This window comes from Danio rerio, chromosome 19 (assembly GCF_052040795.2).
Source record: "Danio rerio strain M-AB ecotype USA chromosome 19, GRCz13ab, whole genome shotgun sequence".
NCBI classification, from domain to species: domain Eukaryota; kingdom Metazoa; phylum Chordata; class Actinopteri; order Cypriniformes; family Danionidae; genus Danio; species Danio rerio.
This window is the reverse complement of record NC_141039.2, coordinates 20955594-20971475: the sequence shown is the minus strand read 5'-3', so window position 1 is coordinate 20971475 and position 15882 is coordinate 20955594. Positions and strand designations below refer to the sequence as shown.

The window sequence follows — 15882 nt, the reverse complement described above, 5'->3', positions numbered from 1 at the left end:
TCTATGAATCAGTTTAAAAGAAACCTCTTTTACCTTATTTGTGAGAAAAAAAATTTATAGCAACCAGATTTTCTCATAGTTAAGATTATAAAAAGGTTCTCCCAAAAGAATATACTGTGTGGAGTAGAGGTTAGATTCTCAAGAAATAGTTATCTTATTTTGTGATTTTTGTTTCTTTCTTCCAATTTTTTTTTTACTTCATGCTCTCCATTTGAATTTCGCGCGCCACAAGAATCACGTGATTGCAAACGACTTGCGGATGTGACGTTGGTGTGACACTCTTGGCGATGCACTGGCCGGATGCTGCGCAAGCAGATGCATATAGACACATATTTGATAGACGTAGTCAAACGAATTGTGCAGAAACTGAAAGTTTAACCTTCACATGGATTTGCTTAAGACATTTATTATTTTGATTTTTATTGTAGCGTTTTAGACGTTTCTTACCTATATAATACTTTGTATTTTATCTTTGTGTTATTGTTAGTATGAAGGGTGCGTGTGTGTGGACGCTGGTGTCTGTTTGTGTGTTTTGTGTGTGTGTTGCGTATAAACCGGTGATCGTCGTTCACGGGCTCTTCGATAGCTCAGCTGACTTCGTCCACCTACACCGATTCATCAACCTGGTAAACCATTAATCTGATGTGTGTTACCCATCGTTTACTCTGTTTTACCTATTATTGGCTACTGAAGAGTATCAAATGTGTATGTTTGCACAGGGTCAATATACACACACAATAACTCTTTAATGAAACGATTTGTTGAGTTACCATTGTTGCTCGCTTAGAATTGTTGCCATATCAGACATACCATTATTGGAACCCAGAATTAATAAAATGGCATATTATCGAGTAATTTATTGCTATAAATGGCGTTTTGTTGTTGTTTACTGTGACTGAAAATACATGTGCGATACAGACACACACTTCTTTCTTGCAGAGGACAGATTGTCTGTTGTCATGTATAATAATTGTGTGTATGTGTGTGTGTGTGTGTGTGTGTGTTATGGTGACAGTCTCACCCGGGCACTAATGTCACTGTCCTGGACCTATTTGACCGCAGTGCCAGCCTGCAGCCCCTCTGGAAGCAGGTGGAGGGCTTCACAGAAGCCATATATCCCATCATGCAGAATGCAGCTGATGGTGTCCACTTGATCTGCTACTCACAAGGTTTGTACCCAACAAAATGGTCTGTGTAATGAAAAATTAATAGGCTTGCTTGCAGTGTGTTGTTAGGCACAAAAAGCAAGCACCACATGCTGTTTTGCAACATTAGAATTTACTATGGTTTCTCTGCCATTGAAAAAGACGCAACAAGGTATATGATAAAACTGGACAATTGAATAGAACCCCAGTTGTCATTGTTTTTATTTTTTTATTTATTTAATTTTCCGATATATTGACATTACTTTTATACATTTTACATTTAAAGCAGTCTAATTGAAATGCAGATGGCATCATGATTTGTAAAAGCTTTATGAGAAATTTGTTAACAAGTGCAGTTTGGGTTGTTCTTAATTGTCAGATGAATAATTGAATAAAATGCACAAAACAAAGATTAATTTAGTTTGAACTAAATATTTTTTTCTTTGTGATTTGAGTCAGAGGTGTTCGTTATTATATATAACACTAATGCAAGGCCATGTCTAATTGTGTCGCAGGTGGCTTGGTATGTCGAGGAATTCTGTCCACTCTCCCAGACCATAATGTACACTCTTTTATATCTCTGTCTGCTCCACAGGCAGGACAGTATGGAGGTAACCCACTTTTTAGTTCTGCTGAGGAACACATTTAAAACATGCTGACCTAGTTAACCGTAGAATTGAATGTTTTTGTGTTATGTGAATATTTGGAAATATTTACTTTTACAGTTCTGCTTAAGTTTCATTTTTTTTAAATTAATTTTGTCTGTTTGCAGACACAGACTATTTGAAGTACCTGTTCCCTCAGTTTGTCAAATCCAACTTGTTTCATGTATGCTATACTGCAGTGGGCCAGAAAATATCAATCTGTAACTACTGGAATGGTGAGTATGGATTGATCATGCATGTCATATTTAAAGTAAGAGAGAGAGAGAGATATTACTACAATTTGCAAATGCTTTGTCTGTTATTTTTCAAATTCTAATGAGTTTATGTAAATGGAATTTCACTTGCATTGGTTATACTTGGTGCTTTGAACAAAACAATAAAAAAGGCTAATAAATTGCTTGAATTATTAGTAATATGTATATTAATTATGCAGCACATTGTGCTTTTTGTCAGCAATTGTCAACATTTTCTTGCTGCTTGTGTTTCTGACCAGATATACTTTTTTGTGTTAATGTGCCTAATTAGTAGCAGTTTCTATTGGATGTTTCAATATTGAACTTTGCTGTCATACAATGGCTAAATTAGTACAATAATATCACAAGATTTTAACTGGTGGTGCATATATGGGTCTTGGTGCTGTGGACTATTTTTAGGCATTGCATAATATCATTGCGTCTCAAGTTCCTTGATTATTACTCTACTACTTGTATGACACCTATACTTTGTATACTTACTAACCTTATCTGCCTAGAAAATATAGCATATTTCATTTTCCGTTGGTCTTAGTACACAATGTAATTACAGAAGTGTCAAGTTTAAGTAAGAAAATTATTGGAAATTCTAGTTTGTTTTTGAGCAAGATGCTAATGGTCTAGTCTGATTCTAATTTTATATGTATTTACACTGTTTTTATGTATATTTTTGTTTTTATGGATAGCACTTTGGTACTCATTGCGGTTGTTTGAAACTACTTTAAAAATAAAGCTGACTTGAATACAATGATCTGCTAAGCATAAAAGCTTTAGCCACAGAGCGGTTGGCTACATGAATTCTGAAATGTCAAAACTAAACTAACTAAATTTCTTTTCATTACTTATTTTCTATCCATGTACAGCTTTGTGCATTTGCATTCTATGTGCACATTTCTGGTATATTTAATTCAACTGCTCTGGTCATTTCAGTGGTGCATATTGAACTGTAAATTAGAGCTGGGCGATTTAGCCTAAAATCTAAATCTCAAATAATTTAACATTTTAATAGTTTCCAGGTCACTATGTGTTGCTGGTGGAAGAAAACATTTCTTCACTCGCTCCTCCAAAATACCACAAAGTGGTTCAATAATATTTAGATCTGGTGACTGTGCAGGTCATAAGAGATATTTAACCTCACTTTCATGTTTAGCAAACCACTCTGTCAGAAGATACATGATGTTTTTATGTTTTTTTTCTTTAGACCCTCATCACAGAGACATGTACATCAACAGCAGTGACTATCTGGCCTTACTAAACAATGAAAGACCAAATCCCAACTCTACTGGTAAAGTTTTTAAAACTTCTTGAAATATCTGTGGTTTTGGGATCCAGATGTTTCTTAATTTTTCAGGGATTCATTTTTAATAACATTTCTGGTTTGTGATGTTTTTGTTTTACTTGAACAGCTTGGAAACAAAACTTTCTGCGTATTAAGAAGCTAGTACTGATTGGCGGCCCTGATGATGGGGTAATCACACCATGGCAGTCAAGGTCGGGTAAAATCATCTGTTAGCTTATTTATCTTTAAATCATATTCTCAAATGCTTGAAGCATGATGGTCAATTTCTTTTTTTTCTTGCAAAAGATTGTTCTAATGTTTAATATTCTTGATTTTCAGTCAGTTTGGTTTCTATGATGATAATGAGACTGTCGTTGAGATGAAAAACCAGAAAGTAAGCATAATTCCAATTAGCATTTTTTATAATTCCAGAGTGATGCCAACACTTGTGAAAAATACACAATGCAGTTCTTCTAACTTTGCTCTGTTTCACTATGGGAATCGCATTAAGCATGACCATCTACAGATGTTTCAATGACAGCTTGTCTGTTTTTGATAGACAGGTCGACCTTAAACTATTCTCCACCTTGCCTATATTACTCAGGTCGCTCCTTTACAGTATCATTCATGCTTTCTTTCCATAAGGGACCATAACAAGCTCTCTCAGCACATCCAGTATTACTGCTGCTTTTTACTGAGCTGTTTTTTGAGCAAACTACAATTAGACTCCGTTTAGACTACATTTACTATAATCTTCTATGTGAAGATTTGCTTTGACACAATCTACATTGTAAAAGCACTATAGAAATAGATTATTGAACTGAATAGTGTCCACATGACTGTAAGCTATATTAGTGGTTGCTTGCATCAACAAACAAGGAGACACCTGGGGTCCGTTCTTCGTACGTGGATTACTCAGTTAGCTGGATTTTGATATTGACGATTTGACACGATCCAGGATTGTTTCGTTCTTCAAAGCTGATCCGAGAGTTGTTGTCATAGCAAGAGTTCTGCTAGGTCAAACCTGATCAGGAGCAGGTTCAATTCATATTAATGGGATTAGATCGGCTAAGTTCAAGCAAAGATAATACAGAAAGTAGGTTCCGAATTCTGATATTTTCTTACAGTAGTAGTTATATACACTTGGGAAAATGGTACATATTTTTTAACTATATATATAAAGTTATAGTCATTAATAAAATAAATAAAGTTATAGATATTAATAAAACGTATGCAATCTGCACCCTCGAATTGAAAGTACAAAGACTGCCTCCTGGTGGTGCAAAGAGAAAACTTATTGATATGAACTTTTAGATCACTTTTGTACAAATTGTGTATAATAGAAATGCACAATATGTGACTATTTTTTTTTTAAAGCAATAATACATTTATGCAGTCATAAACATGTTTTGATAGTTAATATGCCAGTGATTTGATGCTTCACAAAAGTTGCAGACGCCTTTACCAATATGAAAATGCTTTTGTAAACAACCAGTTATTCTTTACACCGATTAAAAAACGCCTACTATGATAAAGAAAATCTTTTCTAATTGTAGAACTAAATACATTGATTTGGATTGAAATACATGATGAATACTCTTGACACATGAAAGTGTAAAGCCTGCAGCTCTCAACAAATGTGGAAAGTTATTGCGTGTCATATTTAACAAGCCGTTTACTGCTAATTTGATGTAATTTTGCTCACATAGATAATTGAATATTAATCAGATGATGTCATTACGCTGCTGTGCCGTCAGCCAATCGTTGCATTGCTGATCATGCAACACATGCAGCGATCTCAGATCAGTTTATCCAGACATTCTAATCTGATTCGTGTACTTGTTTGAAGAACCAAATTAGCGAGAGATAAGTTATCAAGATTAAAAGATCCAGGATCTGCCAAATAATCTTGGATCATTTAAGCGAGGTACGAAGAACGGACCCATGGTCCCTTCATTTGCATCAGTTGACAAAGCAGCTAAAATTATGATGAGACACTAGGCTGTTTTTCATCAGTGCGACTTGTTTTCCAGGGCTGTTGAACAGGGGGTCAAATTTAATGTCTAGGGAAAACCCCATGTATGAGAAATAGAAAATGCATCCCTAACTGGTGAGGCAAGTATGGCAGCGGTATGGCCAGGCTGCCTCAGATCTCTTCTCCTTGCAGGAAGATTTAGTGCTCAGATATTTTTCTCTAAAAGAAGTTGAGTGCGGATGCTCTAGCCAACCCATGGCCATTCTTTTTTATGCATTCCCTCTTCTGAGCTTTATTTCTTCCACTCCAATCAGAGTGAGGGAAATGGGCTCATTACTGATACTGATTGCCCCGTGTTGGCCATCCAAGAACTGGGACTGTCTCATGGACTCATTCATTATGTTCAGTATAGGCACTGCAACAGCATCTAGGTCTACTCTCCACTAAGGGAAACCATTGTCTTGTCAGCAACTGTCTCTGGATTTTAGAGACAATAGCTCTAGCGTATAAATGTAGAGGTTTTCAATCACCTGGAGGTTTAAGGAACCACTCCACAAGGAGCATGGCGTCATTAAGGGTATTAATTCAAAATTAATACCCTTAAATTAATTCAATTTTTATAGACTGAATGTGTCTTAACCACCCATAGACAGAATATTAATGTTAAATTGATTATGCAGACTGGAACATGGTGTAACCCGGAATTGATTAACACCTCCCAAAAGAAAAGAATCACGTTTTTACGCAGCTGATGCCCTTCCAGCCACAACCCATCCCTGGGAAACATTCACACACACACACTCGTACACTACGGACAATTTAGCCTACCCAATTAATCTGTACCGCATGTCTTTGGACTGTGGGGAAAACCGGAGCACCCGGAGGAAACCCACGCGAACGCAAGGAGAACATGCAAACTTCACACAGAAACACCAACTGAGCCGAGGCTTGAACCAGCGACCTTCTTGTTGTGAGGCGGCAGCACTACCTATTGCTACACTGCTTCACCAGAATGATGGGTTACTTAACATAATTTCAGGTCGTGAAATTATGTTTGGCATTTCACCAACACTTCCTTCCTTGGATGGGAATGTGAGGAAAATACGTTGTAATGACATTGTAATGAGTCGACCTGAGTTATATAGGTGAGGCAAAGCCTAGTCCCAAAGGCAGTCCCATAGTGAAACACCTCACTCTGTTATCAAAGTAACCCATCCTTTGTTATACTGCGGGATTATTATAAAATGCTTTTAAAAGATTTGTACATAGTTTTACATTTCATATCATATAATGGCAATATTTGTCCTGATATTCACTTTCTTATACATTAAAGATATCACTGCATTTTCTTTCGTCCAGACAATTTTCTACCCTAATCCATATTTTGATATAATGCAACTGTATCAATAATGACATTATTCACTGTTCATCTGTTGGATGTGTTGATTCCGTTCATTAATTGTAAAGTTTATTATAATGTTTGATTCAGCCATAGGCATCTCTACAGAGGAAACTACTGTTTTATTGTGCTGGCAACTATCACACTGATCTCTTTGCCCACTGAAAGCTAATTATGGCCTACACTGTTACAAAATCTTTTGATTAACAAGTTTTATATTTCATGATTTACATGTATTTTCCTTTTTTGTTTACACTTATGAATTATATTATAGGTCTATAATCACTGGTCTGCCAACTTTTGACCTTGAATATTTAATGATTCAGTTTAACAAAGTGACTTTTAATTTACAATTTAGTAGTTTGTCCCATAATGCAATTCAAAAGTACAAATACATGAAGGAAAAACAAAGCACAAAATAAAGAAAACTGTCCATTTACAGAATTTACAGCAAGTAAAAACTGTCAAAAACACTGTTTTTTTGGATGAGACACTAAACTTAGGTCCCCCTGCTTTGCTGGTTAAAAAAAAGAAATCTCAGGATGTACTTTAAGAAAAGTAAATGGAATGTGACCCTGACATCCTCATGGCTTTGAAATTGTATTGTTCACCTGACAAAAGTAGCAAACTTTGATTAGAGAAAACTGTGGACAAATTAATTGCATTAGGGATTGATGAATTTGTAAGTTTGGTGAGACAATCATGTTTAGAAAGGGTGTTGGTTCTTTTTAACTTCTACCACGTAAGAATTATTGAGGCTTTTAGGGAAACTTGCAATTTATCAAATGCTTTTTGTATTGTTTCCCAGATCTTAATTTAAATCCAGTCTAGGGTTTATAGTCTGCATCATTTGATTTCAGTATATAATATGCCATTGTAACCTTTATATGGACAGATGCTTGCTTACCAAACCATGCTCAATCAATTTTATTCAAAATGATCCAGGGAAATATATTACCTATTACCCGGGATTTGATGCAAAATTTTTCGGTTCAGTTTTTTTGTCTTTTTGATGTTAGTTTGGGGTACATATTGAAGTGAAATACTAATAATAAAAACATTTTGTGAATATGGTGTTTATCAACCTCATGCTTATGGCATGTTGTCCAGGTGTTTCTGATGGACTTGTTTGGACTGAAGACGTTGTCTGCTCGAGGGGATCTGGCTCTGTGTTCAGTGGAAGGCGTTGCGCATATCTTCTGGCACTCCAATGAAACGGTGTATAAAACCTGCATTGAAAAATGGCTTACATAGATTCTGACACAGTACATGTCTTTTTAATTTTTTAACTCATTCATACAAATGTTTGCACTTTTTTAACAGTATTTTAGCGCATTGCATCAGAACAGACATTTCTGTTACAGTGATTCTGCATCCATGGAAAACCCATAGTAGAGATGCAACATGTATTGTGATTACATGTTTACATTTATAAAAGTAAACTAAACATAATGAACAGCCATCAGTGCCTGAGGGAAACATTCTTCATTTTACAAAAGGAACTGGATCTTAGCTGCTGTTTTACTTTGCTTTTGATGTTTTCATTTCTATAATGTTTTATGTGGATTGTGCACTGCAGTAATATTTATGCCTTTCATTCAAAGGGACATGTTTTGTTCTGTCTTAAATCCAAGTACTGTGTTAGACTGAACGTAGAGACAGTGCAATGAGAAAGAAGGGACATTACAATGGGCAAAAGGATTAGATTCTAAATGTGTTGCATTTGTTGTATATTACCTCTCAACCTTAGGCCCAACATTGTTTGTGTACCATAAAGGGATTTGTCTTTGAACAGTTAAACCTTTACGTTTTGTTACTTTGTTTAAAGCAAAGCTTTGTCTAACAAGTTATTCACATAGTTTTTTACACTTCTGCTATAAGAGTTTGATATTTTAAGCACAATATAATTTAAATGAATTTAGATTATGGTAAATCTATATAACTTCTAAGGCTAATGCGTGCTGTACGAAACCCATTCTTCCTTGGTTCTTGATATTGTACACTTATTTGTTTTAACTGTTTCATCAAAACACTAATAGTGTTAACGAATAGTTTTTTGTAAATACTGTGTTGGAAGTATTAAATATGTCAGTACATTCAGCTAAAACTTACTTTGTTTGGAACATTATACTCATTAAACATTGTCAGTTGGAAATGTTGTCAATGACTTAAGCTGCATGCATAATTATTGTTTTTAGTTAGCTTTCTGAATAACATTTTGATTTCAATGTGAAGAATGCTATTTTTTCAATGTTGATAATGCAAATCTTTAATAAAATATTTTTTCAAATAAAACCATGTTTCAGAGGGTAGTGAGAGCTTCAATGAATATATATATATATATATATATATATATATATATATATATATATATATATATATATATATATATATATATATAAAATAATAAAATATATATAAAATATATATATATATATTATATATATATATATATATATTATATATTTTATATATATATACATACATATATATATATATATATACATATATATATTATATATATATATATATTATTTATATATTATATATATATATAATATATATATATAATAATTAAAGCAAGAATGTTAAAATGTCAATGTTTGTGGATATTAAAAATAAATTTCAAGATTATACAAGCAATCATGATTTTTTGTATTTCATGTTGGTATAATGTTTGGAAACAACTGTTCATTGAACAAGTCCATTGATATGGACAAAAATATATAACGTTATACTTAAAGGTTGTTGAAGTTTTATCATTTTAAATTGTTCTCAAGAACTGTAAAAACATACTGTGAAAACAAAAGCATTTTTTCTGATACATCCAGTTCCATACTCAATTCCAGTTGGTGGTGGTAATGCACCAATGTTGCCAACCGCCTTTAATAAAACAACAGTAACAAAAAAACAAAAAAAAAAAACAATAACATAATGATTATAATGTGATTGTGAAAAACATCTCTAATAAACTGCTTTATTTAATGAAAATTCTTCATACTTAGAACTCGGTCTTAAAGCAAATTCCAAAAACTGTTCTTGGTGGTATTAGTATCTTAGATAAAAAATGTAATAGCTTCCATATCAGAAAATGTGTAGTTCAAAATAGTAGTTGTTTCTCGAAAGCCATTTTGAAATAGAGAGAATATTTTTCTTTACCTTTTATATTTGGTCAACATAAGTTTTTACTCCCAAATAAGGTAAAAGAAATTCATTTCAAAATACTACACAGGTACTAATTTACAAAATAATTAATTTTGTCCAATACATTATTATTTTTTTAAATTGTAAAACTGGCTATGGTACACTCGATAATGCTTTGAAGTTGTTAATTTTCTCGGGAAGTTTCACATACACAAGGCAAAAGTAATGTATATTACTTCCTCCTTTGATTTTTACTGTAAAGACAAAATTTTTTTTTTGTATATTTTTGTATATAAATTTATTTTATAATTGTTTGACCTCAATCACAAGAAAGTTATAAAAACCTAGAAAAATATCTGTACAATCTAATAATTAAATATGTATATATAACATATATATGTTAATTGTTTTTTGGTACTTTATTGGCAGCAATGTATTATCTAATTTCAATTTTGCATTTTTATCTTATTTTATTTAAAATGTTTATTAAATGTTTAGAATAATTTACTAATTAAATTTACTCTAACATTGCAGAAAACACATTATGTTTACCAATCAAACTAACAATAACCCTATCCTGCTTTTTTAAAAGATAAAAATGGAATATAAAGTGTACTTAAACGAAGAGGCACCAGTTCCAGCTGCCACAAAAAGGTAATAGACACAGAATAAAATAGGTTGCTCAAGTCAAAAAGACAGAGATTAGGGATAACAGCAACAAACGTTTGAAAAGAAAGAGGGATAGACGCCATTGAACTCATAAAATGCACAGACATACGTTTAATGTTTAACCTCAAGGACCAGTCTTGCAGTTTTTTTTTTTTTTTTTGCTTCCAACCAAACAGATGGGAGTTGAAATACAATAGATAGCTGGATTGACATTTAAATAATAATAATAAAAAAAAAAAAAAACGTAAAAGTGTACAGCTTGTTTGTTTGCATGAATGCATAATTTGAATGGTTTAGAGCACAGGTGTCAAACTCAGTTCCAAAAGGGCCGCAGCTCTGCACAGATTAGTTCCAACCCTAATTAAACACACCTGATCAAACTTATTGAGTCCTTCAGGCTTGTTTGAAACCTACAGGTAAGTGTGTTGGAGCAGGGTTGGAACTAAACTGTGCAGGGCTTCGGCCCTCCAGGAAATGAGTTTGACACCCTTGGTTTAGAGTAATGGTTGAGTTTTATAATTGCCAATAATCTATTTGTATATTTTTATTTATAAATTTATTTATTTATTGTTTGTTTGTTGTATTGTTTATCTGTTAGAACACATATTGTATTGCTATCAACAGCAAGTGATAGAATTTCTTTCTTTCATTCCATTTATAGCAAATAACTCGTTCTAGTCCTGCAGGCATTATAAAATCCTGCAGGATTTACCACTTGCTTAATTCCATTGTAAAACCTGGAAGAAATTTCTGCACATATTATTAATGTGTCCCACAGGATTTTATCATTCCTGCAAGACAGCAGCTATCCTGCAGGGGGAAAAAATCATTTAGGATTACTGTAAAAACTACTGCATGATTCTAAAACCTGTAGGAATTGCCTGCACATATTGTAAATTTGTCCAGCAGTATATCATCATTTCTAAAGGATACCTGCAGGTTCCTGCAGAAAAAAACATGAAAATCCTGCAGGATTCCTGTAGGCTATTTTTGTAAGGGATGTATTTCCTGCATCACCAAAGAGCATCACTAAGTTTTGTATGATATTTACATATGCTATCATATAATCCTGTATGCTTGTCAGTTATTTGCTTTAATAATAATAAAAAAATAGCAAAGAAGAAAACCTCGGCTCTGACGTCTTTTCCGGTGTATACGAAGAAAGGAGCATGCGCGGAAACCGAATGGTCTTTTCGACTTGGTTCAGATGAGCACGAGGTAAGTCGAGGTAGCTGAGCGTAGTAATAGCTAACATTTGCTGAAAAAGTCATTTATTTTACATTTTAAATGTATTGCACACATTCATTTACCATAGCTGTATGTTTAATCTGTTGGTGAGAGCTTTTTATACATTACGCAACGTTACAGTTGGCAAACTTCAAAAAACAAGAAAGCCTCGTGACTACTAAACATCTTTTTTTTTGTACTTCTAGTTGAAATCTATGAATGGCCCAGTAATGAAATGGCAAATTTAAGTGCATTATTATTATTATGACCTTATTTGCTATTTATATCACTATGCAGTCCCGCAGCAAACCAGTTGCATTTATCATCGTGGTTTATTTGTTTCAGATTATTTTGTTATTAATTGCTGTTTTGAGTCACGGCGCGGTTATTTATATGACCACTGAATCTGCATCGAGTCTAAAAGTATGCGGAACTAGCATATCATGAAGAGTCACAGTGTCTTTTTTTTTTTTTTTTTTTTTTACATTTTTTTAATAAGATTTTAAAAAATTTAATCTGTTGGCATGGACAACATGCAACTTGATTCATTGTAATTTTAAAGAAAAAAAGTTGACTTTAGGCTCAAGTTTTTTTGTGTGTGATATTGTTTTGAGTTTGGCAGTTGTAATAACAAAATACAGTTTGTTATTAAAGTCATTTAATAACTTTTTTTAGGTTAGTTTATTTTTAGAGCCATGAGTTTACAGAAGTTTATTCTGTAAATGTATATAATTTTTTTCATGTTAAAATACCATTTCCTGAACAAATAGCAGTGTAGGCTTAATAGCAAGTTTCAACTTTTATCTTAATTTTTAGTGATCGGTTCGTCTGCTGCAAATTGTCGCCACATTGACTAAACCACTATTTAATAAAATACTGCAAATGTTACATCGTGGTTTGATTATCTTTACAACCAGAAAAGAAAAAAAGCGTGCAAACTTGAGTTTCTGCATGACAAATAGGATGCCACTTTTCACACTTAAAAGTGTGCATATAGCCAATTGAAGATAAAATCAACGATTCTGAGTTTTGTCAAGTGTGTACACTGCTGTGATTGAGTTTAGCTCCAACTAGCTTCAACACACCTGTCTGGGAGTTTCTAGTAAGCTTAATAAGAGTAAGATTAGCTGGTTCAAGTGTGTCGGTTTGGGGCTACAATATGCAGGACACTGGCTCTCCAGGATAGCCACTTGGCATGGGCTGATAAGATTCTGACGGTATTATAACCTTGGATAAAAGTATTATGGTATTGTAATACAATAAACTGATCTAAAATATTTTCATTTTAAATGTCTGGGTAAAAATGTCCTTTTTCCCTTTTTCACACATTTTATTTTGAGAGACATTTACAACATTTTGGAGCAGTAAACTTGACAGTCTAAATGAATTATTGACTTCTGCTGTCTTCATTTGTTTCAAAAACAGATTTGTTTTTACAGTTTGAAATGGCATCTTTTTTGCTGAAGATATTGTTGTCCTAATAAAAAACAAAAAATAAAGCGAAAAAATGTACACACCTTAGTAACGGTATTTCAGAAAGTTGACTGTTTTAAAACCTTGACATTTCCAAACCGAGGTATACCTTGAAACCGGTTATTGTCCCAAGCCTATTTGGCACCCCTACTCCAATAAAATAAGGTTTCTAGTTTGGGTTTAGACTTTTCACTAATTAAAATACTGGTTTTGAATTAAATTTCCCTTAAATTGCTAGTAGATTTCGCGATTACTTATGGCTAGCAATAAGATTCGAAATACTACAACTGATTAGTATTTTATTTTAATAATTTATAATATTAAATATTAGATTTTTTTTGGTCATTCAACATTTTGTACCTGGTTAAGTGTTGTTTCTCCAGTTTCTTTTTTTATTAGAAAATTTCAAGATTTTTGTTTTGGTACTGATTGGTTTTCACATGGATAACACTCTCCCGCTCCTTGTTAAGGATTGCACCCCTGTTCCAGTATGGCTGCTATCATCCCCATTTTGATCGTCACTGTAGTGTCAAATATTTCTGGAATGCTCGCTATACCATTGTGGGGACATGACAAACTCTGTTGCACAACTCTGGCAGCTGAGGACGATTTGAGCTTGTTGTGGGAGTGGTGAGTATTGACAGGCTGAAGAATATTCATTTTGTATTGTTTACATAGTACATCAGTGCTTTTTTTTCTCTCTTCTTCCCTGGTTGGGTTTTAAAGAAGTGTGAGACTAGAGTCACATCCTGATGTTACTTGTTGTCTTGGTGTGCTATAGTACTCACAGAATAAATTCTGTGCTTTATTCGTTGGCTGCTGCTTTCCATTGCCCAGCCAGTCACCAGCTCAGAAACATGCCATTTATTTTGTACTTTTTTATGCTTAGTTTCTGAGATTGTAAATAAACAGGCTAATATATATATATATTATGGATGTTTGTACTTTCCATTATCATTTGTCATGTACCTGGTTAAGAGTTTCACCGTGTTTTAAAAGATCTTTTGTTTTAAAGAGCCCATATTATACATGAAATAAGGTCATATCTTGGTTGTAAGGGTCTCCAACAACAGTCTAATATGCATGCAAGGTCAAAAAACACTTTCATGGTCTTATAATCTGCATTTATTTTTATCTAATTATCCCAGCGACTCCTGTATGAATCGTCCAGTGATTCATTTGTTCCCAAACCCCTCCTTAGCGCGAAGCTAATCTGCGCTGATTGGGCCGATGACAGTCTGTCGCGATTGGTCGACTGCCTTCAGTCAGAGAGGGAAATGGCCAATAGCTAATCAGCAATTTAAAAAGTAATCACAGTTCATACACGCTCGATAGTGTAGGCGTGGACTTTAGCTGCCACACTATGGCGAGTGGATAGTGCCACGGATAACCGAACGAAGGAGACAGTCGTGTACTCGCCATACCACACACACACAAAAACACACACACACCTCCGGATGACAACGCTCCCGCTTCAGCCCGCACCCGCCAGGTTTTAGCCTGAGAACCCGCTCCGTTTTCTGCCCGCCGCGCCCGGTCCCGCTAGAGCGGAGAACACAACCAAATATCACCCAGTATACAGTCCAGACAGCCAAGCTGTCTGTTTAAAAACACACACACAGCACAAAGTACACAAAGCTCGTTCGTTCGTTCGCGCTCTCTCTCGCTCTCTCTCTCTCTCTCTCTCTCCCTCTCTCTCCCCACGCCAGATTTCTGCGGCGCGGGAATACATTTCCGAATAAATCGCGGGAGCAGAACTCTAGCACGGAGCTCCATAAACAAACAGCACGCGTCGCATTTTTAACGTGACTTTGCACGCGATAAGATAATATATCCAGTTAACCTGATACAGTACACGCGGTTACAAGTAACAAATCACAACTAAATACATTTGCAAGCTAGAGTAAACGAGGCAACAACTTTAACCGCACGTACTTACACTTGAGAAATGTAGGAAGAAACCCATCCTGACGTCCATCAGTTACTCTTTACTGATCCTTCCTTTAACAAACTCAGATGAAGTATTCTTTGTAGCATGTAGCTTCCAGAAGTTTCCAACTGCTTGGTTATAATGCTGATGTTTCATCTTTGGGTAGAGACTCAATATATCCATCTGCAGTGTGACTTCAATCGACCGGCATGTTTGTGTGCGTGTGTTTGTGGGTGTGTGTGTGTTTGTGGGTGTGTGTGTGTGTGTGTGTGTGTGTCTGGGTTACTGCGTCAGAGGGCGGGGCCTCAGGTTTGAAATCTCCCGGGTTTGCGCGTGCACGTGAAAAACTTTGTTTCGTTCGTACGTCATGGCGAAACACCTAATGAGTCGGTATCAAGGCGACTCGTTTGAAGCACTATGATTCGACTCTTTTATAGATGAATCAACAGTTTTAAACACTGTATTCTTACAGATTTAAGCCTTAGCTGGATACTTCACTTCACTTAGAGCTGTGTTACACACTACATGGAGGGGAATTTTCAAAAACCCATAATATGGGCTCTTTAAAAGATTACTTCTAGCTCTTTTGAACTGACTGTTCTACAAATTGTTCACTTTCTCTCATTTAAGACAAACTGTGCGACCCTGATATAGCCACCTGATGGCTGTGAGCTCCCTTCAGGAAAGGTGGGTACATTGACAGCCTAAGTTAATTTGATTTTGTA

The 15882-nt window shown here is 34.6% G+C and overlaps 2 protein-coding genes and 1 non-coding gene across 7 annotated transcripts in view; 2 read left to right on the top strand and 1 right to left on the bottom strand.

Annotated features, from left to right (window-relative positions):
- Positions 1–15882, bottom strand: part of LOC148679789 (uncharacterized) — a 415121-nt gene that overhangs the window by 271653 nt on the left and 127586 nt on the right. The gene's annotated exons all lie outside the window — the stretch shown is intronic.
- ppt2b (palmitoyl-protein thioesterase 2b) lies at positions 314–9009 on the top strand. Of its 5 annotated transcripts, none has more exons than XM_087293805.2 (9): positions 314–626; positions 1016–1169; positions 1661–1756; positions 1918–2025; positions 3263–3346; positions 3468–3552; positions 3680–3734; positions 7825–7932; positions 8038–9009. In XM_087293805.2, exons 1-9 carry the CDS (start codon positions 489–491, stop codon positions 8104–8106), a joined length of 897 nt encoding a protein of 298 aa, XP_087149931.1. In that variant the 5' UTR covers positions 314–488; the 3' UTR covers positions 8107–9009. The 5 variants fall into 5 exon arrangements, with proteins under 5 accessions (XP_087149931.1, XP_087149932.1, XP_087149934.1 ...); XM_087293806.2 differs by having other exon boundaries at positions 314–644; NM_001109859.2 differs by having other exon boundaries at positions 315–626; positions 7825–8065.
- On the top strand, positions 13957–14088 carry LOC137488570 (small nucleolar RNA SNORA3/SNORA45 family). The gene has a single exon (XR_015517368.2). It is a non-coding gene; the product is annotated as a small nucleolar RNA SNORA3/SNORA45 family (small nucleolar RNA).

Excerpts from the sequence above, each read along its gene's own strand:
- ppt2b (XM_087293805.2), top strand. The coding sequence starts at position 489 with ATGAAGGGTGCGTGTGTGTGGACGCTGGTGTCTGTTTGTGTGTTTTGT. Across the intron at positions 1,757-1,917 it reads ACAGGCAGGACAGTATGGAG|ACACAGACTATTTGAAGTAC; the intron begins GTAACCCACTTT and ends GTCTGTTTGCAG. Across the intron at positions 2,026-3,262 it reads AATCTGTAACTACTGGAATG|ACCCTCATCACAGAGACATG; the intron begins GTGAGTATGGAT and ends TTTTTTCTTTAG.